This window comes from Zonotrichia leucophrys, chromosome 5 (genome assembly GCF_028769735.1).
Source record: "Zonotrichia leucophrys gambelii isolate GWCS_2022_RI chromosome 5, RI_Zleu_2.0, whole genome shotgun sequence".
NCBI classification, from domain to species: domain Eukaryota; kingdom Metazoa; phylum Chordata; class Aves; order Passeriformes; family Passerellidae; genus Zonotrichia; species Zonotrichia leucophrys.
The window spans coordinates 11,459,226-11,479,819 of NC_088175.1; the positions used below are offsets into that span (position 1 = coordinate 11,459,226).

The 20,594-nt window shown below is 42.7% G+C and overlaps 1 protein-coding gene across 3 annotated transcripts in view; it reads left to right on the top strand.

Moving 5' to 3' along the window:
• Positions 1-1,704: 1,704 nt before the first annotated feature.
• Positions 1,705-20,594, top strand: part of CCDC88C (coiled-coil domain containing 88C) — a 97,675-nt gene continuing 78,785 nt past the window's right edge. For all 3 annotated transcript variants that reach the window (XM_064713710.1, XM_064713712.1, XM_064713711.1), the window contains exons 1-3: positions 1,705-2,155; positions 2,251-2,351; positions 9,491-9,599. In XM_064713710.1, coding sequence (XP_064569780.1) covers positions 2,096-2,155; positions 2,251-2,351; positions 9,491-9,599 — 270 coding nt within the window. In that variant the 5' untranslated portion in view covers positions 1,705-2,095. The remainder of the gene's footprint in view (positions 2,156-2,250; positions 2,352-9,490; positions 9,600-20,594) is intronic.

The window sequence follows — 20,594 nt, forward strand, 5'->3', positions numbered from 1 at the left end:
AATCTGTCTTCAGTGAATAGCTCTACATAGTTTTCAAATTCTAAGGTGTTTTGCTTTTGATTCTATTGATTAACACTCACATCTGTCGTAAGCACTGCAATAAATGCTTTGAAAAATTATTTAATAAAATCTTTCCACAAGGCAGGAAATCAAAAGGCTTCAAGAAATTAAAGTATGGCAGTGCATGTCTCTGAAGTGTTGAGAAACTATCAACCATTCTTTTTCTCTCCAAGGCTGTTACACTCAAAAGCATACTTTTTTCTCCATTCAACTGCAACACACGGTTTGCTTGCAAAACTTCCTTATTTTCAGGTCCCGAAATGACTGGAGTACATGACTCACATAGTAAAGGGTTAATTTAACCACTTGTGCCCTCCTGGTACATCCTCTCAAGAAACTGAAAACAAGCTGCAATTCACATGAGCAGGAGTTATCCCTCCTTGTCTACAGGGCTGCCTAAAATGAGGATCCTCATGAAGCAGATCATTAAACCTGATCTTTAGTGGGACAAACAGGCCTCTGCAATGAACACCAGTGTCTATCCCTCAGTAATTGTTTGCTTGCAAACTTCTCTGGTCCCTCAGGCACAACAACAGATGTCTCTCCCTCAGCCAATGCACAAGAACACATGTACCCAGCCCCTTACCAAAAATACATATCGAAGGTAGGTGGTTAATAATAACCAGAACTTCAGATGTCTCGCCTGACTGTGAAAGATCCAAAATTTATTTTGTGAGTTCAGTATGATTGAACAAGAAACAGGCAGAATGCACTAAGAAGTGACTGATGCACAGACTGATAAACGCCAGAGACAAACGATTACATCTGTGAAGAGTAGAGCAAACTGTCAAACAGAAACCCTGACACAACCAAGCCCCACTGTGTGACACCCTGCCTTACACTGTTCAGCTTCACGGCTAAATTATTTCTCTTCAAGTTCTGAGCCTGCGATAAATAAAGCAGCAATCATCCAGATTACGTGTCATTGTTTATTTTCCTAACTAAAGATGGGATAAATTCTGGCAGCCGGTGGGCGCTGTGGCAGACGGACGGACGGCCGGCCGGGGCTGTCGGCCGGGCTCCGCGGGCCCTGTCCCGGCGCGGGCGGGAGCGCCCTCACGGGCACCTGCTGCCGCTTCCTTCCGAGCGGGAGCGCAACAGGCAGCGCCGCTCGCCCTGCTCCGAGTTTCCCTCTTACTTCTTTGAGCTGCGCTAAGGGCTTTACGCGGCACGTCTGGAAGCGCTCCTGTGAATTACTTTGTGGGGAATTAATTTCGTGCTTTTTAAAGCGTAAACTTCGGACCCGCGCGCTCCCGCTCGGCGCTGGCGCCGTTCCCAGCGGAGGAGGGCGCGGCGCCGGACGGCTCCCAGCAGGTACAGCCGCCCCCGGCGCGGCCCCGCGGGCGAGTTTGCTGGCGAGGCCGCGCATCACCCCGGTTACAGCGGGAATGAGGCGCGGCCGCCCCCGGGGCCGCCCCCGCCGGGCGGGCAGAGGCCGCGGCCGCTCTCGCTGCCGCGTGCGGGCGATGCCCCGACCCCACACCGCGGCCCGCCCCCGCGGCCGCCCGGGGCTGCCGCCTATTGGTCGGCACCGGGCCCCTCCGCCCCTGCCATTGGCCGCAGCCGCTGCCCGTCACGCCGCCGCCGCCGCCCGGGTCTAATTGCCGGGGCACGGGCGCGCCCCGCCACAGGTACCGGGGCGGCCGGAGTGGAGCGGCTGCGGGGCTGCTCGGAGCTGTCCCGGCGGGGCTCCGTGCCTTTGCTCCCGGCCCTCGGGCATTCGCCGTGGCGGCTGGGGGGTTGAGCTCTCTCCTTTCCTGGCGTGGCTCGCTCTTGCCTGGGGAACCTCTTCTGCAGCCGCGGAGCGAGCTCGGCGGGGAAGACCGGCCTGTTGCCGTCGGGAGGAAGGACCGCGGCGAGCGGCCCCGCGTGTGCCCCCGGCGCGGGGCGGGGGGGCGATGAGCCGCGCATTGTTTGCCCTGTAGGCAGCGCCCGGCGGGCAGCGGGGCGGCGAGCCATGGGCTCCGCGCCTTTGTCTCCCGAGTGAGCCAGCCCCGCGCCCGCAGCCTCCCACCGCCGCCCGAGCCCCGGCGACATGGACGTGACCGTCTCCGAGCTCCTGGAGCTCTTCCTGCAGAGCCCCTTGGTGACATGGGTGAGCAGGGCGGGGAGCGAGGGGGCAGCCCTGTCCTGCCGCGGGTGGCTGGGTCCGGCCGCCAGCCCCCAACCCTGCTGTCCTTCCTCCGGCAGGTGAAAACCTTCGGAGACCTGGGGAGCGAGGACCAGGACAACCTCGGCGTCTACATGGACCTGGTGGATGGCGTGGTCCTGAACAAGATCATGTTGCAGATGTGAGTGGGGCCGGGGGCAGCAGACGTGAGGGGCAGCGCCGCGGGTGCCGGGCTCCGGCCCCGAGCTTGCCTCAGGCGCGGGGGCGGCCTGGGGCCCGAGCGCTTTTCATTGTGGCTGCTCTTTGAAATTTACAGAAAACAGTGGGGGGGGAAAAAGCCCTGAACTAATCCAGGTCCAGGGCTTTTAAACTTGTTTTTTTAATCTTTTTTTGCTTGGTATGTGTGTGGTTTTCGTATTTTCCTTTTTTTTTTCCTCCCAGGTATCTTAGTCAGTGTTACAGTGGAATGTGTGTGGCAGTAAAAAGAAGGAAATGAAAGTACAGTATCAAATAAAGCTTTACTGGGAGGGTTTCATCTGAACTTTGTATGCTCTTGTGTAAACTTCGATACTAAATACATAATTTAGGAAAACCTTTTAGTGCTGCCTCTTTCCGGCGGCACTGTAAGGCCATGTGTTTAGGAGACTTAGAAATTGGTTAAAAGATGGGGTGCTGAAAATACCCTGACACCCTGAATTGAATTGCCGTTAGGACTTGTGCTGTGTTTGTAACCACATCCTTTCCTGTTGCTGATCTACTGAGCTGCATGCAGAGCCTGCCTGTTTTTACTGTATTTTATTTAAATATTCTGAAATACATCTGAGAGAGAGTTTGTAGGGACAAGTGTCTGGCTTTCAGGGGAGGAGAGTTTGGAAGTCACTCAGTTTTGGCAGTGTGCTCTCTTAAGTGACTGAAATCAATTGAAGCTCGGCCAGTGGTTTCCAGTGCTACTCCTAGCATTTAAATGAAGAATTCATGTGAGAATCCTTTAAAATCTTGAGAAATAACATTAAATCTGACAATCAGTGCCTCACCCACTCAGATTGTGAAATTTTGTTATCTTCTGGTACCTGGCTGCTCCACATGAGAAGGTAATACAATTTTCTTTTGATTTGATGTTACCAGGAGTGAAAATTGTGAAGTGAAGCTGGTGAAAATCCATGATTCAGAACAGAGCCCAGATCAGCCAGCACACGGAGAGATAATAAACTAGTGGTGTAAACTAGCAGGGATAGAAGCCTCTGGTAAAGAGAAGGCATAATTTCCAGAATTTTTAAAGGAATACTTATACTCTAAAAAGATTATTTTCTGCTAATTAGAGCCTCAAGTATGAACGTTTAGGTCCAGGCTTGTAGCTTTCCAAGATGTGAGAAGTTAAATTTTGATTCCTGACCATTGTGTTTGGCACAGAGATGACCAACCTAACTATCAAAGAGCAGCAGCTGAGTTGGCTGCAGGTTTAACTAAACAGCACTGTTATCTAATATGTTTATATTATTATATGTTCAATAGTCGTCTCATTTCAAAACAAAAATTAACCAAGTTGTAGTTAATCATGAATTTATGAAGTGATGTGGCTTTTGAATGACTGTGGCATTGTTAGGAGAGTTTTATTAGGTGGTGTGTGCAAACTGAAATATTTGTAATTGGCCGTTGAACTATATCTAAGGAGTTAAGAGTTGGTAAACTCTTATTTGTTAAACTCAAGGGAGCAGCTCAACAATGATCTGGGGACAAGGAGACAATTCTAAGTTCTCATGGAAATAAGGAAGAGAAGCATACAGGCTGGCTGAGTGCAGTGACAGTAGCTGGCATTTTGTCTGATCTCCTGTGATGGTGAGAGGTGCCCTGCCACGTTTACGAGTTTTAAGCTTCTTTCTTTGTGTTTTCCCCCACAAACATCTCTGGCAGTGGTGCCTCAGAAAGTGAAGTGTTGGAGCCTTTTAGGCAGCTTTAGCAGTGCTTCTAATGGTGACTAAAGAGCTGGAAACCAAGAGCTTTGTACTGAGAGCCAAGATTGTTTAATACAGGAAGGATTGCAGTTTTATTTAGGTCAGTGTATCCTGACCTAGCAAGGTGCTCGGGAAAGGTGCTGACTGACCTTTACTTTTCCTTGATTTTAACTTTTCAAATTGCAATGCAATTACGGCTTACATGCAAGTCAGGCAAGTCTTGCAAGGTGTATTTCTGCCTCACAAAGCTTTCAGAATAATAAAAAAGTGTTTTTAAAAATTCTTCCTCATCACTTTAAGTCCTGGTTCCTGAAGATGGATTTCAGTGCTTGGCTGGAGGTTTCTTCCTGCTAAAAGCTTATTAATGAGGGCCTTTGATAAATCTGGAATTGGATTTGCCGTGCCATGATAGTGTTGATTGCTTGAAAGCACAGATGCAGGCATGCACACACATGTAGAGAGCAGGGGGAGGCATGGTGAAAGAGCTGGGCACTCATGTGGGCAGCTGCCTCATCACTTGTGTGTTTTTCACTTTGAATTTTTTGGTCCTGCTTGCCTGATTATGGGAACAGAAAGAACAGGGGCATGTGAGCTTGCATCTAAACACCAGGTGCGATGCAGTGCTCTGCTGCAAGTCAAGCTGTTTCTTCAGTGAAGATTTTGAAAGCCAGATTCTTGGGAAATTCATTACTAAAAATACAACATTTCTGCCCTGCAGCAAAGCAGAATTTAATTCAGGAGACAATGAAGACAGGTGGATCTGTGAAGAAATCCAGATACACCTGTTGAGTGGGGATTGCTGAGTGAAAGTAAGGCTTCAGCTGCTTGAGTCATGGTGGGGGCTGTAGGAGTTCAGCCAGCCCCTAATTTCTGCTGTAATACTTCAGGTTTTTCCAAAATGCTGTCTGGCAGCTTTGGGTGGAGAAGATCCCAGCTGCTTTGTGTTGCAGTGTCAACGTTTTTTAGATGGTGGGTTCATCTCAGCAAGGCAGCTGTGTCACCAGAGAGATGTGTGACAGCGATCTGCTGCTTTTCCAGCCTGCCAGGTCCCTGCTGGCTTTGTGACAGGAGGTGAAAATAGGGCTGTGCCCTAACTTCATCCTCTTCAGAAATGAGCTGCCCCTGGGAATGGCAGCCCAGAATGAAACGTGCTCTGCTCAGGCTTGCCAAATGTAGCCGTGGCACAAGGGCAGAGGGGGGAACCTGTAGTCAGTGGGACACCGGCTGTTGGGCTTGGCTGGTGATCCCTTTGCTTACTAGGGATCTCTAAACAAGCCAGACTGTTTCTAAGAAAGCTGAGCGCTGTTTGATTCCCAGTAAGGGCACCTGCCTGTTAAATTAATACATTTAGTAGCAAGAGTCAGACAGCAGTGTTTGGCTTCTTCAAATGTATTAGATTTTAAAACAACATTTATTATTTTTCAAATAATTCTGTTGTAAATGAATGCTTTCCTTTGCCTGTGTCCTGCTCAAGTGTATATCCCAACCTGATTGTGCATGAAGGACAATGTTGATTTCTGCAGACTTGCAGTACTGGCTGAATGCATACAAAATATTAATCTTCAAAGTAGAAATGCTGTGTTTCAAGCTTGTGTTGCTGATGGATTTATGTGTACCAGGTTAATGATATTCTCTGCAGACATACTTTAAAGAACTTTTTTCAGATGGCTGTGTGTCACTTCCTGGTATGGAATTAGCACGTGGTGGCACTGCAATGACTGCCTTCAGTGGTACAGTTGCAGCTGTGGCATAACATCTACAAGCATAAGCAAATACTTGCCTCATTTAACTTCCCAAATAAAACTTCCTGTAAGAAATTACGTGGAGGTTTATGCAGGCACATGAGTGTTTTCACTTTGGCTTGTTCTAATTATTCTATTTGAAAATAGACTGTCAGAACATTTAGCAAACAGGAGTGTGTGTTAGGCATACTGCTGATAATGCTATTTGTGTTAAAATCCTGTTATAACCATGCACAGTAATAGGTTTCTCCATTTCAATTGCTGTCATGGTTTGTGGTACCGTTGATGCGTTGTCTTTAATTTGGACCACATGACAGGAACAGCCACATTGTGAGTGCCTGCTCCTCGTGGTTTGTGCAAATGGCACAAATGCCACAAGATGTGTTAGAGATGTGCATCTGCTTAATATAAAATTCTAGAATGCTATGTAGTGGTGCATTCTTCCACCATTTTCTAGGCAATTTAGGAATCTGCCAGCCTTAGTAGCACCATCTCACTTGGTAGGGGAAGGAGTTAGACTAGCCCTGGTGTGGTGCGTTTTTGGTTACCTTGCCTGCAGAGCAAAGTGCCACAGGATGCTGGGCCACTCAGTTCCTTCTGGCATCTCATAACCCTTGGGCCTGGCTTGAGGGCTTTCCCCTTGCTCCTCAAAATGGCTTGTCAGAAACTGTAAGAATTGGATTGGTTTTTTTTATGGTTAGTTTTATGACTTAAGGGATTGCATTATTGTGCACTTGTGTTGGTGGCCTCACGCCCACTGAATTTGTCACTTGATCTGTGTCTCCTGACCCTTCCTTTCCTCTCTGTTCTTAGAAGACTTGAGCATGTACAAACCAGACAACTTCTTTAAAATATTTGGTTATATAGTGAGGTTTGAGTCTTTTTCTGTTTCTTTGGCTTGGGTGGGTTTTTACTGGTTTGTGGAGTACTTCCCTAAGTCACACCTCAGCCATTCTGTCTCAGTCTTATTAGGTAACTTTTTTGATCTTGACAAGTAGGTGGTTTTGACAAAAAAAAAAAATGTAGTTTTCATTATATTTGTGTGTAAGGGAAAGGCCAAACATCAAAGGACTGAAGAGGCATCTGAGGTGGTGTTCAGGGATTTTTTTTTTTTTTAGATAAATCCAGACATGAATTTGTTTTGGTTGCTTGGTTAGTGTTGGAAAAAAAAAAAAAAAAAAAAAACAAAACACCCCTCTCTCTATAATTTTCAGTGTGATCCTTAGAGTTTCTTTCTGTAAAATTCTTGATGAACAAATTTCACCATGCAGGCAAGGGCTATAATGTTCAAAGTGTAGTACCAACAGCCCTGTTGTCTTTAGGGTAGGATTGTCTTTAAGCACAGAAAGAAGAAACGGGATCTTGCTTGTTGAGGGGCATTGTTCCATTTTCCTGTGCAGACAATAAGCTCTGTGGCAGTTTGCAGTGTAGGCTGCACTGGATTTCCACATCTTGTTCAGAGGGTCCTCTCTGAAGTAAGCTGGGGTGCTTTGTGAAGCTGGTTACACAATGTGTTCAGAAAACATGTTTTTGAGCTACATTCTATTTCCAGAAAAGCTTTTCATTTTTTTGTGATGGAGAAGCGGCAGCAGTGCCGAGCTGTGCTGTGCTGCAGCTTGGCTGGAGGTTAAGAGGACCCTGAGGTCAGTGGCATTAAGGGCTCTTGGAGCAATCAATTACCCTTAACGAAGATGATAGGATAAAAGCTCTGGAATTGCTCCTGAGGGCCTGGTCCTGCTGGTGCTTATGTTCTTGTAGCACAGTCCCCGCTGTGCAAGAATGAGCAGGTCTTGTCTAGGAAGTAGCTGTTCTGTGTCTTATGTGCCTTTGAAAACATCCAGGTCCTGCAGTTCCACTGCTGCAGCTGTTGAAGAAACAGCCTCTGCTTTCCTGTGGCTGGTGCCCTCTGTTTAGTGGATTTTTGACCCATTTTTTGCAGTTCTGGGAAGGACTGCAGAGTAGTGACTGCTAGCCAGTCAGATGTCAGTTCCTGGCCACAGAGCTGGGGACGCTGCCAGACAGTGACCAGTGGCGTGGCACTGTGCTGCCTGCATGAGCTTTCACATGGAAATGAAAACTGCAGCCTGACCCTTGTGTTTGGCCAGCTTCTCTTTACTGAGTGCTTCTTCCCTTTTAGCTTCCCACTTTGTTGTCATGGCCTTGCCTAAAAGAGCTGTGTCCAAGAAGAAGCTGCTTCCTTTGAGGCACAGCATCTGCTCAGAGTGCACTGAGGGCAGGGCGCTGCCTGAGCTCAGGCCTGGTGCCGTTTATTCTCCTCCCTCAACGAGGACCCATCCTGTCAGAGTGTTACCAGTGTGGCTTCTGCACTCCTGTGTCTGGGCAGCAGTAGCATGGAATACTTACTACAGATTTTACTTCAAAAGCTTGTTGCAATTGCCTCTTTTTGTTCTCTCTTTAATAATTTATTATAGTATAAATGTGTATACAAAGTCTTTTGCTGCTGGAAAGCTGTGTAGTGTCTTGCTAGTTTATGCCAGTATTGGACATCTGCTGAAATGCATGTACATAAATACCATGTCAGATGTTACCTGCTGTCAAGGCAGTTTTCTCTCATGTCTGGAATGTCTGTGTATTTTTTCATATTTATTCACATAGCACTGCTTTCACTCAAGAGGTTCTCTGGACTGGTTGTGCATTTTAAAAAAAAGTAAACATTTATGTAAACTCTTTGACGTACTTATGTAAATGTTGGCAGATATATTTTAAAAATAAATATTGGATCAGTTCCTCTTATTTCCTTGTCAACGCCTGAGTTCAATAGTTGGCCCTGGAGGAGCTGTGAATGGCTTAATTACCAGCCAAGCAGAGCTCTGGGAGGCAGGTGTTTGGATTGTGTAGGAGTCTGCTGATAAGAGTCATTATTAGAGGAGAGACACAAATCTTTGGTCTGTGCTATTGGCAGATAAAGATTTTCGGGTTCCTTTTTTGTTTCAAAATTGTAGCATGAGTGTATGGAGATGATCTGAAGGTGTACATTTGCATGAAATAGTTTGCAGCTTTTTTTTCTGTCTTATTTTTTATTTTAGAAATAGAATTCCTTTGGGTACAATTTTGATTAGTTTTTAAAATCAAACCAAGAACATAGCATGTATGTTAGAGATCTAGTAAGATGGTATGGGGGTAATAAGTGCGTTATTTTTTTTCCCCTCCAGTTTAGGATACATCTGGTCTTTGAAGTTTTTACAGTGATCACCAATCAAGTATTAATACCCTTTTCTTGTCATAAAACTCCAAAGCTGAGGAAGGCATGATAGTATTTCCTAAACTTGCCTTTATTTGGATAAGGAAAACCCCATCTTATCAGAGACTGCTTTGATCTGTCTTGCACAAACTCTAGATATGCTCTTTTTTCAGGAAAATATGGGTAAGAAGGGAAGCTGACCTGAAATACTGTGTGGGTTGCAGTAGGGTACTTTGTGACATGCAGGAAATATTTCCAACTTACACATAGGTGCAGAGATAATGAGCTTATTCTATCATTAATTAATGCTTATGTACCCTGTATAATTCAGTATATTTAATTAATAAACTTAAATGTGCTATTGAAGTGTTAAGTCTTAACACCAGTTTAATTACTAATATTTTATTTTGTTCCTTTTTAATAGAGATCCTCGACCAACCAACCAGCGTGTCAATAAGCATGTAAATAATGATACCTATCTTCGGGTTCAAAACCTGACCATCTTGATCAGAAACATTAAGACTTACTATCAGGTGAGATTTCTGCTCTCTGCTCATTAATCTGTGGTGACTGCTGTCCTGTTTTAGCTTGTGCAGGGGCTGGGGGCTCAAAGAAGCTTGCTACAGGAAATGGAGAGGAAATTGTGTTTGTGTGAAGTTCTTTCAGCCATGCTTTTTCTTCTGAAAATGACAATATGGTTATCTCCATCTATTCCTCATGGCCAGAGGCTGCTTCCTTGCCTTCCTCTTTTTTTTGAAGAAGTTGTTGTCCTCAAAGACTCTCAGCATTTGGTGATGTAAATACTACAAGGGCTGTTTTGTGGTAGGGTTGTGTATGTGAAGGGGTTTACTGAAATGGAAGTAGTGTTTCTAGGTATAAGACCTTTTAAAAACAGGAAACCTTTTCTTTAAGGGGCTGCTAGAAAATAAAATATTGATGAAGAAATGTTTTTAACACTAATATATATCATGAAATGATAGGAACAATAAATCTTTGCTTAGCTTGAAGGTAGACTTCTTACACTCTGTACTTTGGTGTTGAAGCAGCTGTTTGTTCAGAAGTCCTCTAAGAGAGCCAAGTGCAGGAATGACTGCAGAGTCTCACTCTGCACTTGCTGGGTGTCATTCTTGAGCTGCCAGTGTTCCTCTACTGTAACTGTGCTCCCCTAAAACCAGGCTGGTGACAGCTGAGCACTTTTGCAGAGTTATGAGCATGTTGGCTGCTGCTGGAGAGCCATAGCATGAACTCAGTTACTCTAAATAGAATTTCTGTATGCTCACTGTTGTGTGTATTTCGACTTCTTACTGAGGAGGTAACTGTTCTACTGTTTCTAGGAGTCTTTTGCCAGATTTGAATGCTGTGCAGTATATAAACCAGGCTAAAACCACTTAGGATTGTTAAAATGTTCCTGTGTGTCTCAATCATACAATGAAGAAGCCAGCTAAACTGTAGGAGCTGATGCCAGTGTTTTACCCTGGACCCTTCATCTTTTCTGCATATATAGAAGAGACTATATATTGGTTTTGTCATCAAAATACAGAAGATATGTAGAGTAGTGCCTTTTCATGGCATTCTCTTCCAAAGTTCCATGCCTACTGCTCTTCCATGTGATTGCCACAACTCTGCTCCTGGACTTGCCTAGGGAAGTCTGAGAGAGAGGCACATGTGAAAAGTGACAAAGTCAGATGGGCTGTGTGACTCATCTGTGCAAGTTCCAGCAGCCTGCTAGAAAAACTACCTCAGGTTTGAGATGGTGTAGCAGAGCATATCATATGTTTCTGAAGATAACTGATCTGTGTCTCTTGTTGAGATCTGGAAATGCTGATGCAATGTGATGTCATTGCTGAGACTTGTGATTTCTAAGGGAAATTCCGTTTGGTCATAACTAGAGGCTGAAGTTTAACTGTATATGGAGTCTACAAGAGAGACTGGTCCTAACCTTCTTTCTCCTTGCCACCACAAGATTTGCTGAGAGTCTGGTCCTTCAGGTGTTGAAGCTTTCATGCACAAGCTTTTTTTTTCTTTTTTCTCTTTCTTTTTTTTTCTTCTTTCTTGAAGCTGATACTCTGACCTCTTTTAAAAATACCTGGAGCAAGATCAGAGTCAGGAAAAAAGAAAAGTGATTCAGAGTCATGTGTTATGTTGCTTGTTGACCTAGCTGTTGAGCTAATCCAATAAAGCTAGTAACAAGTAGAATAGTTTAAGACACAGAATTTTCAATGGGAAACAGTAGCTGAGGCTTGCAGTAGCAGCTGTAACAGTGATGTTCCTATTGTAGTCCAGAAATTGAATACTGTGCATCTTGCTGCCTGAGGACTGTATATACAGTATGTAAACAAGGCAGTCAGAGAGAGCTCATCAGTATTTGTGTTGGGTCCTGAAAATGTAATTACAACAAACTTTAAAATAAAATAACTTTTTTTGTGGCAATAAGATTATATAAGAAGCTTATTTTTCCTTGACACAATCATATCTTCAGGGCAGATCCAAGGTCTTGATGCTAATCTGAGATTCCCTTTCATGTGGTGTGTGCAGCCTCCAGCTCTCCATCATCTGGGGGTAGCTGAGGCCATCTATGCTGTAATTGACCTCTGTGTGAGATTGATGGGAGTATAACGTTACATCTGTACTCATGTCTCTGTTGGATGTTTGGAGGTTTTCTTGTTGTTTAGTATATGATTTAAGTAGGTTTTACTAGAGTTTTTTATTACATGCAACCACATAGGTGCTTTGGGATATCAAATATTCTTCTTAATAATTAAATGTTGTTATGCTACTTCTCTCCTGAGTAGTAGAGATTTTTTAAATAGGCTGAAGTTATGGGTGCTGTTTAATGAAGCAGTATAAATATGTTAGCCTAAGTTAAAGTGAGGGTAGTGTCTTACTGGCTGAAAACATGTTTGCAGACTGTGAGGGAGAAGTTCCTGACAAACAAAAGGAACACAAATTTTCTGCTTGCTCAAGAGAAACAAAAGCTCCTAAAAACATATTTGCCTTGACATTTTACATTCCTCTTTGCTTAATGGACTGAAGTCAAGTTTATGGCATAATTGCTGAATTTGGAAGACCAGATCATCTAGAATGAAGTGGCCTTTTCCTTCTCCTTTTTTGAAGGACATTGGTAGGTATGAAAGAATACTTGCCCTTCTCTGTACTGGGCAGGAGCAACCAAGAGTGTGACATAAATTCATGGTACTGTAAACAGTATCTGAGGAAGGTGACATAAGTGCCTACTAAAATTAATGCTGGTATTCAGAAGGTAGTTGACATTTCAGATCATGTAATTGTCTAGTCTGTCTGTGTCTAATATCAGATTTCTTGTATAGCTGTATCGCTGATCTCTTCATTAAAGCAAAATTCTCATTAATACAGGTAATGCTACTTCAGAAAACAAGGACAGGTCTGTTCCAGAAGCACAATTCCAAATATTAGTGTTTTTTCAGCACTTTTCTGATCTCATAAGCTGAGAGTTTCTGCTAGAGATATGTATGAGCAAGCCAGGTTATCGGTGGAATTTGGGTTTGATTTAAGCTTTCAAGATCAGCCCGTGTATGTGCTTCACCAGACACAACTTGGGAGGTGCAACGAAGAGGCCTTTTTTCTGTTTGAATAACCTCTCTATTTTAGAAATTTGCTAACTGAATTTGTTCATTTGCAATTTTCTGAAAAGTTGCCATCTTGCAGCTTTCAACTACATGAGACTTCATTGCTGGTGGCTACTAAGAAAAAGTGTCAGGACTCTTAAAATGGAGGACAACACTGGTTGTTGCTGGCTTTGGTGATTTTTAAATTTTTTTGTTGGTTGTGTAATACATGTTATCGGTGGTACCATGCAACATCTTTGCATTTCCAACTTTCTCAACATTTGTACCTTTGTAGGTTTTATTGTCTTGAGAGGGCCCCTCTTTTGAAACAGAGTGTATGACTCATTTTGCTGTGGGATTTTATGAGTGTTCAAGATAATGTCATTAATTGCATTTAATAACAGTTACACTACTGGTTCACTAGAGAAATGGCTGGTCATAAAACTTCTGGAATTGGTGCCATATCTTGGAAAAGGCTGAACACAGCAGAAAGTTTGCTCATAGTGTGCTGTTTATGTGACTCTTTTTGCTCTGAATTCTAAGGCTTGTCTGTCTTTAAACTGAAAGAAGATGGAAGAATGCTGGAAAATCAGAGGGGTGTTAGCCTCTCCCTTTGCTGTGTTGTAGAGAATGTTTAAATCCAGTAGGTGCTGCTACTTGAAGATTCCATGCAAGAGCAGCACCTGATATCTGCAGTGCTTGGATAATGTGCTCATACCTGTAGAGTTTTGGAAGAAGCCTGAGGCAGGTGGCAGGGGAGGCTTGAACTGGCTTTATTGAGCTTCTTCATGTGTCAATCTTTGGGTTTAGTGCTTTTTTCTAAGGAACAAAAAATCACTTTGATACCAGTAAATAAAAAAGTTTTATCAAAGGGCCTCTTTTGAAAACAGCTGGCTTCCTAACCTTCAAAAATGTGAGTAATCACTCCAACAGTATATAATGCACTCTCAAGCAAAAATTTCTTGCATTTACATGAAAAGCTTGAAGCTGATAAAGAAAAGAATGTGATCATCCCTTGGCTGTGCCTGGATGGGTATTATGGTCACATCTAGAGTATGTGGATGAGAAATGCTGTTGGAAGAAATGCTACAGTGTGCTGCTTATGGCAGTATTTTTGTTGCCTCTATTCCCTGCAGTTGTGGCCACTAAGTACCTAGCAGATTACCTTGTGTTTCTATAAGGTTGGAAATATCTCTTACTTAAGAAATAAGTTGTACTGAGGTGCAGTTCTGGTAAGAGTTGTGACTGTGTGGCATGTGCAACTTGAGTAAGAAACTCATAAAAACCCTTAGTGTTCTCATTAAAGTGAGGGGAATGGGTAAAGGGAATTCACTGAATTCTTACAGACTATATTACCACAAATCCTCCTGTCTCCCCCTAAATCACTTAGCTGGGCCCAGAGATCATGGAGAGCAAGGATGCCTTACTTCTAAGGCATGTTTCTTCAGACACGTGTCCTCCTTTTGCTCCACTGCTCTGTACTTGTGTAAAACAAGTGCAAGCAGCAGAGTTTTTATCAGGTGTGTTAAAGGATGTTAGCTGCCCATGAGTTGCTGAGGCTGTTTCTAACCTTTGGAATAGACAGGAATTTGTTTTCAGGGTGAGGCAAATGCAGTTTTTCCCTGTGGATCAGTGAAGGTCTTGCAATACCAATAGCTTCCAGATCAGTAAACACCTCCCACTTCTGTAGTTGAGGCACTGAGTCAGGTTTAGAGCCCTTAACTGAACTGCAAAGAGAAATTCCAACTTGGAGCTCCAGATTTGGGCACAGCTTAGGGACTGGCAACTGTACTCAAGCTATAAATAAAATTCTGGAAGTAGCAGTGTCCTCTTTTCTGAGCTGGAATCTTTCCCCACTAGGCAGGCTACTTCTAGTGGGCTAGTGATCTAGTCCTTAGCAAAGCAAACAGCAAAACACTAGAAATGCACACACCCTGAAGCCAAAAAAGTATTTTTCTGTTCTTAGGGGAAAGTTTGTACCTGCAGTGGCCTGCTGAAATGAGGTAAAACTGAATTGCTTTTTGCTAGTTTTGTCAGTTTGGTGGGTTAAGCTGTACTGTGCCTGAGTGACTGCTTTCCTTTCCTATTCCCTAGGGAACTGTTTTGGCTTAGGGCCAACCTTTCTTCATCTTGAGCTTTAAATTCCAAAATTATTAACTGAGTTTCAACTTTCTCATGAACAAAGATATCCATACAAAGGTATCCAAAGCTTCAACAGAAACTTTTTAATTCAAATGCTTTGTTGATGCCATGCACTCCTAAGTGCAGTTTTCTCCCTTTTCTGTACAGTTGAGTGGGCTGTGTTCATAGAGTCTCCAAAATTTTCTGCATTGGCAGTTGTGCTGCTGCACCTACCAGAGGCAGCGTTCATGCTCTTGTGGCCTGAAGTTACAGCTGCACAAAGCAACAACAGGGAGCAGCCATGAAGCCTCTGTTTTTCACCAGTCTACAATAAATACACCAAGCCTCTGTTTTTCACCAGGCTACAATAAATAAACCAACTCCTGTGACAAAAAGATATTTGTGAGGTGCTGTTGTAGGGATGGTCTGTGTTTCAGTGAGGCACTGGGCCTTTCAGGACTTGAGATTCTGCCACTGGCACGACCTGGAGTAGAACCTTATTAGCTGTGTGTTTGCTTCTGCTTCTGTTCATTTGACTTCGAGCTAGTTTAAACTTGCTACAGGCACAGACTGTCTACATGTATTTATGCAGTACTTAGCTTAATGAAGCTTTCTTGGTTCTGGAGTGGCAAAAATATTTTGAGTTAGGTTTTCTCTTCTGCTGGAGCATGATCATGAGACATGAAGGTTGCATGTAAGACTGGTACTGTCCACAGTGAATTGTGAAGACATTCACTTACCGTAGTGCTGTGTGCAGGGCAAGGGAGTGTCTGACCTTGGTGCTGCCATTTGGGAAATGCTGAACCAGTGATGTTAGCCTCTGTTTTAGTTCTTCAGCTGAAAATGGGTACCATTCTGCTGCAGTGGAACAGACACAAGAATCACAAAAATCATGATCATTTTGTATAGGTCCTGTTATCAGGTATTTCAGTGGGAAAGAGACAGACAAGTGACTCATCACTAGCAGCCAGACTGTCTGATGCTTTGTTAGTGAAAATGGTCTTGATCATTTCCAGAAGAACTAAACAAACATTTCTGCTTCAGAGTTGAAATAAGTTTCTGCAGAGGTCAGTTTTAAAAGTGTTTCCAGGCTGGTGAGAGGCACCATTCCAAGTGACTTAGTAGCAGGCTGTTGGACACCTGATTGAGATTACTGGGTTTGATCCAGGATGCATTTTGGCTGATAGATTGAGTTCTATCTGGAAGTTCAAGGGAGGACTGATTTTAGAGACCTGTTTTTTTTCCTTGAGGCTCTGTGTGCATTTGATTGCAGAATGAAATACTGACCTCAAACAGATGGAAGAGAATGGTTTGACTTTTAAACTACTTTTCTCCTGGAGCTAGAATATGGGAAAGGGCAGGATAACCTGACATGTGTCTGCAGTTGTGTCTTTGTTTTGCCTAATAGGCTAGAGGGGTGTGAATGTATTGTGCAGACAAATGAAGAAACTGAGCTAAGAGAGGAGCAGTGTCCTAACATACAGTGGCAGATGGAGGAGACCTGTAAAATTTTACAGTATGAAATAGCTGTTTGGTTCCCACACAGCAGCATTTACTTAACCTCTGACATGTTAATTGAGAGCAATTCTTGGGATGTCTGAACTGCAGAACACACCCTCAGTGTCCTTTATATGGCTTAAAAAGAGTAATGTGAGAGTGTGTGTGACTTTGCTTAACCAAAGCCAATGCCTGATGTTAATCTCCTTGACTGTTGCTGTTATTACCAATGCTAAAGCCACAGAGTATTTCAGTCCTCTACCACTTATGTATTTTTGGATATTAGGTTTGACATGTAAGTTGCTGTTCAGACAGCCATGTTCACTCCTGCTGCCTCAACTTTGGGCAAGTGTTCTATTTTTGTTAGCTGAAATTTTGCAAAGGGGTGAATTAAGTTTTGTAGAGCCTACCAATTTTGGGTAAGTTAGAAAACAGCCTGCGTGCTACTTACAGCTGAAAATAGCTTTGAGGTTCATTTTTTGAAATAAAAAATAAAAGCTAAAGATTATAAAAATAAAGATTACTTTATTGCCTGCTTCTGTAATGAGCTCCATATCATTAAAAACTTTTCGTTAAAAAGTCTTTAAAGAGAGAAGATGAATTCCACAAATGTACAAAGTATGATTGCCAAACAGTCCCCTAATTGCATACCAGTTCCCAAAGCAAATAACTTCTCCTTTGTAATGGCAGGTAGTAAAGGAAAGTGATTTATATCCTAATTTTATTGGCATGTTCTGCCTGTAAAAGTGTTACTTAATCCAGTGTCACATTCACTGAAGTTGTCACATTCTGTATTGTGATACACAGGGTTCAGTCCACAGCCTTGATTTCACAGAACTCTGACTCCAGATTGAGGTTTGGTGTCCAGGCTTGTTCCAGGCAGTGATCTGTGGAGCAAGCAAAGGTGTCTCTGTGCCTGGAACTCAGCTGGCCTTGGCTTTCCACTCAACAGCATCCTAGTTCAGCTGTTGGTACAGAGCTCTGACATGAACTTCACTTTTCTGTACACTGCTCTTTTTAGACCTGTAAGCAATTCTTCCGTAGTTCATTTTCATCTCAGGTACTTCAGATGTCTTTTAAAGCAGGCAGTCCTTGTCGTTTTGAAGGAGTATCGGGTTTCAGAAGTGGGTGGGAGATGATGGATCTAAAGCAGAGTTTTATTTACTTCTGAAAGCTTTTGTGGTTTGTGTTGTAGAGGTCTGTTTGAGTTTATGTTGACCTCCAGTATTTTGGCAAATGTGAGTGCTCTTGGGCCAAGAAATGGTGTGAAGGTTGTGGAGACACCTATCCTGGTTAAGAATGATGGGATTTATCCTGCTGAGCAGGTTTCTGCACCAGAGAGAGTCAGACCTAGGGACAGGAGGGAGTTTGTGCTAATTTCTTTGCTAAAGATAGCTCACAGGAAGGGGTGTATTTCCTACTTTACATGGTGCATGGACTTTACACCAATGCAAGTTAAGAAAGGCACCTGTTCATAAATGCACAGAAATTGAAATGCTGTCACTTCCTCATGCATGCATGCATCTCCCATTTGCACATGTTGGCTTTTGAAAAGGACTTAGAAAATGAGCAAACTTGAAGGAGCAAATTAAGCAGAAAATTAAAGTGTGTGCACATTGTATTTTGAGTAAGCAGAATGACTTTTTGAAATAGCTGTTCAATGGCTGTTCAGATGGGCTGTTTGAATATAAGCTGTGTGAGCTTGTGCCTCTGTTTTCCATTATGATTAAGAGATGGAGTTGAAGGAGAAGTGTTTAAATTCTGCTGGGTCCTCATATGGCCAGTAAATGTGCCTAAATAAAAATCTGCTCAGCAGACAGAAATGGCCCCTGTGGAGTTGCCACTGTCTGTTCTCTTTCATAATTAGCATTATTAAAAGTCTCTAGATGTTTGTTTAATTTGTTTTTTAGACCTAAAATGACATCATTTGTGCATGTTAGGTGATCAAGATAACAGTGATAGACATCTGCTCCTTTGGGAGCTGGTAGGAAAGACTTGTCTTGGCACAAAGGAAAAGTATTGTATGAATTCCATTTAAAAATTTTCACTGGACAGGAAGATATTTATTTAGTGGGTTATTAATATTTTTAAACTACAGTATGTGATGCTCTTTCTCTAAAAAAACTTGCCTTTATTTACCTTACATTAATGAACTGACTTCAGAAATGTGTAAGTTGTTTGCTGTATGTTTAAGAAGCAGAAAAGCAAAAGAAGATAAGTTCCCTCTGAAACCTTAGAGTTCTTGGCTGTCTTGGTTTTTTTGATTTTGTGGGGTTTTTTGGGTTTTTTTTTATGGTGCTCCTATTGCAGTATATCCACTGGAACAGTATTTGCAAGGGAGTGGAGCATCAAAATTATATTTCAGTAAGACCTGTTAGGTGTGCAGTGTGTGTTACAGGGGAGGGGAGGTTGGTGCTGAGTTTAATGCCTGGTTCATTTTGGAGCAGCTGTGTTACAGTAAAGCAAAATTACTGGGGTCCCAAGGAAGGCATGAGCATTTACTGGTAGAAACTGGAAGGAGGTCAATTTCTTTTAGAAGTTTTTGATACTATGGGCAGAGCCACTAAGTCTGTTAAAATGGTCATTTGTCAGGATGAAGTTTCTGAAGAAAGTGTCAGTCCTAAGAAGCAGTTACTCTGAAAGTAAAATACACTTCACTTAAAAAAAACCAAAGCCAAGCAAGCATTAAAAAACATAAAATCAAAAATTATGAAGAACCCCAAGCAAAACCAACCAACCAAAAACCAACAACAAAAAAAAATCCATCAAAAACTGCCGTCACCAAAAAAAACCCTACAGTCAAGAATCTTCTAGTTTCACTAGTAACCTGTTTGAGTTAGTTGGAGTCTCTCAAGACTGTGTAGTACTTCAAAGCAAAACAACAATTCATCTACAAGGAGCTGCCCCTTTAAGGTAATAAATGTCTTAAGGCCAGTTCTTCAATGTTGATATTTTAAAAAGTGAAAGAAACCCCCAACAACTAGACCAGAAAAGCCCCACTCTGTGTGTTTGTTCTGTGTTTTCCTGAATATTCAAAAGCTGTGTATCACTATTGAAAGCTTTCTCTTTTTTTCAGAGTTTGTGGCAAATGCTTATCTGAATGGCATGTGGATGTATCTTTACAGTTTTACATGCAGAAGGAATGATTCTGTAGTAGAGGACCACAAAAGCTGCCATTATTAGAAGCCTTGCTTACACTTCAGTGCTCTGGCACTTAAGCTAGCTCCCAGCTTCCAGTCATGCAGAAGGAACTAAACCAGAGTGCTCTAATTCTCAAACTTGGTAGAGCTGTCTCACATTTCTTCCAGCATGCACTGCCTTTGTAGCCTGAGCCAAAATCTTGATTGGAGAGGTGATTTTCATGCCCCTTTTTTCACTTAGCCCATTCTCTTTTTATGAATTGCTAGGTCCAAATTCTGTGCAATTGAGGATTCAGATTTCAAATCATTTGCTGTTGCTTGAAGATTTGTCTTCCCTTAGATGCAGCTGCAGTTTGGCCTTTTGTTTCCTAAAGCATTTCAGTTAACTTGCAATTGTCCTTTCTTTGTGTGGCATAGGACCTGATTTTAAGTGACACTGACTTGATGGACTAGAGGTGCTGAGCATCTTGCATAGCAGGGTCTTCAAACAGTTTTGTTTTGAAACCCTTGGGTATTGTGAAACCAGAGCTGTCTGCCAGATCACAATTTGTTTTGGTTCTTCTTGACATATTGCAACTTTTACCAGTGCAGAGGTATGTATCACACTTGATCAGCACTTAGAGGTTTTGCAGTGTTTATGGCAGCTGCTTGAGTATCCAAAGATACACTGGCTTGCTTTCCAATCTAGAGCTTAGCAGGGCACCTGATTTTGGAGGCTTTGCTCAGCCAAACCTGCTGTAAGAGAGACACACTGAGATGGGAGAGCTGAGTTGGCATGAGAGTAAAAAGCAGTTGTTTTTATAACCCAGTAAATTGCTGTGCTCTTCTAGCACACAGACTTTGCAGTCAGGCTTGTCCTGTCACCCATTTGTAAAGGACAACTCATTTAAAGCTGCTTCTTTTCAGTAGGCTTTTAAACAAGTGGAAAATATACTTATTACCAATAACTCTATATCTACTTAGTTATAACTCTTGAGACTGTGAAGGAATAATCTTAAATACCAAATACATGAAAAACTTCAACAATGAAAAACCCCAAACCCACAAGCCACTTTGATCTTTCTGATACTCATGCAAGTCTCTCCCTTCAGGGTGCATTAATCTTAATTCCCCTAAGTGTTTTGTAAGTTAAGAAAGTTAATGGTGAAGAGTGATTTATTTTTAGTTGGTTAAATGCCTCTGAATG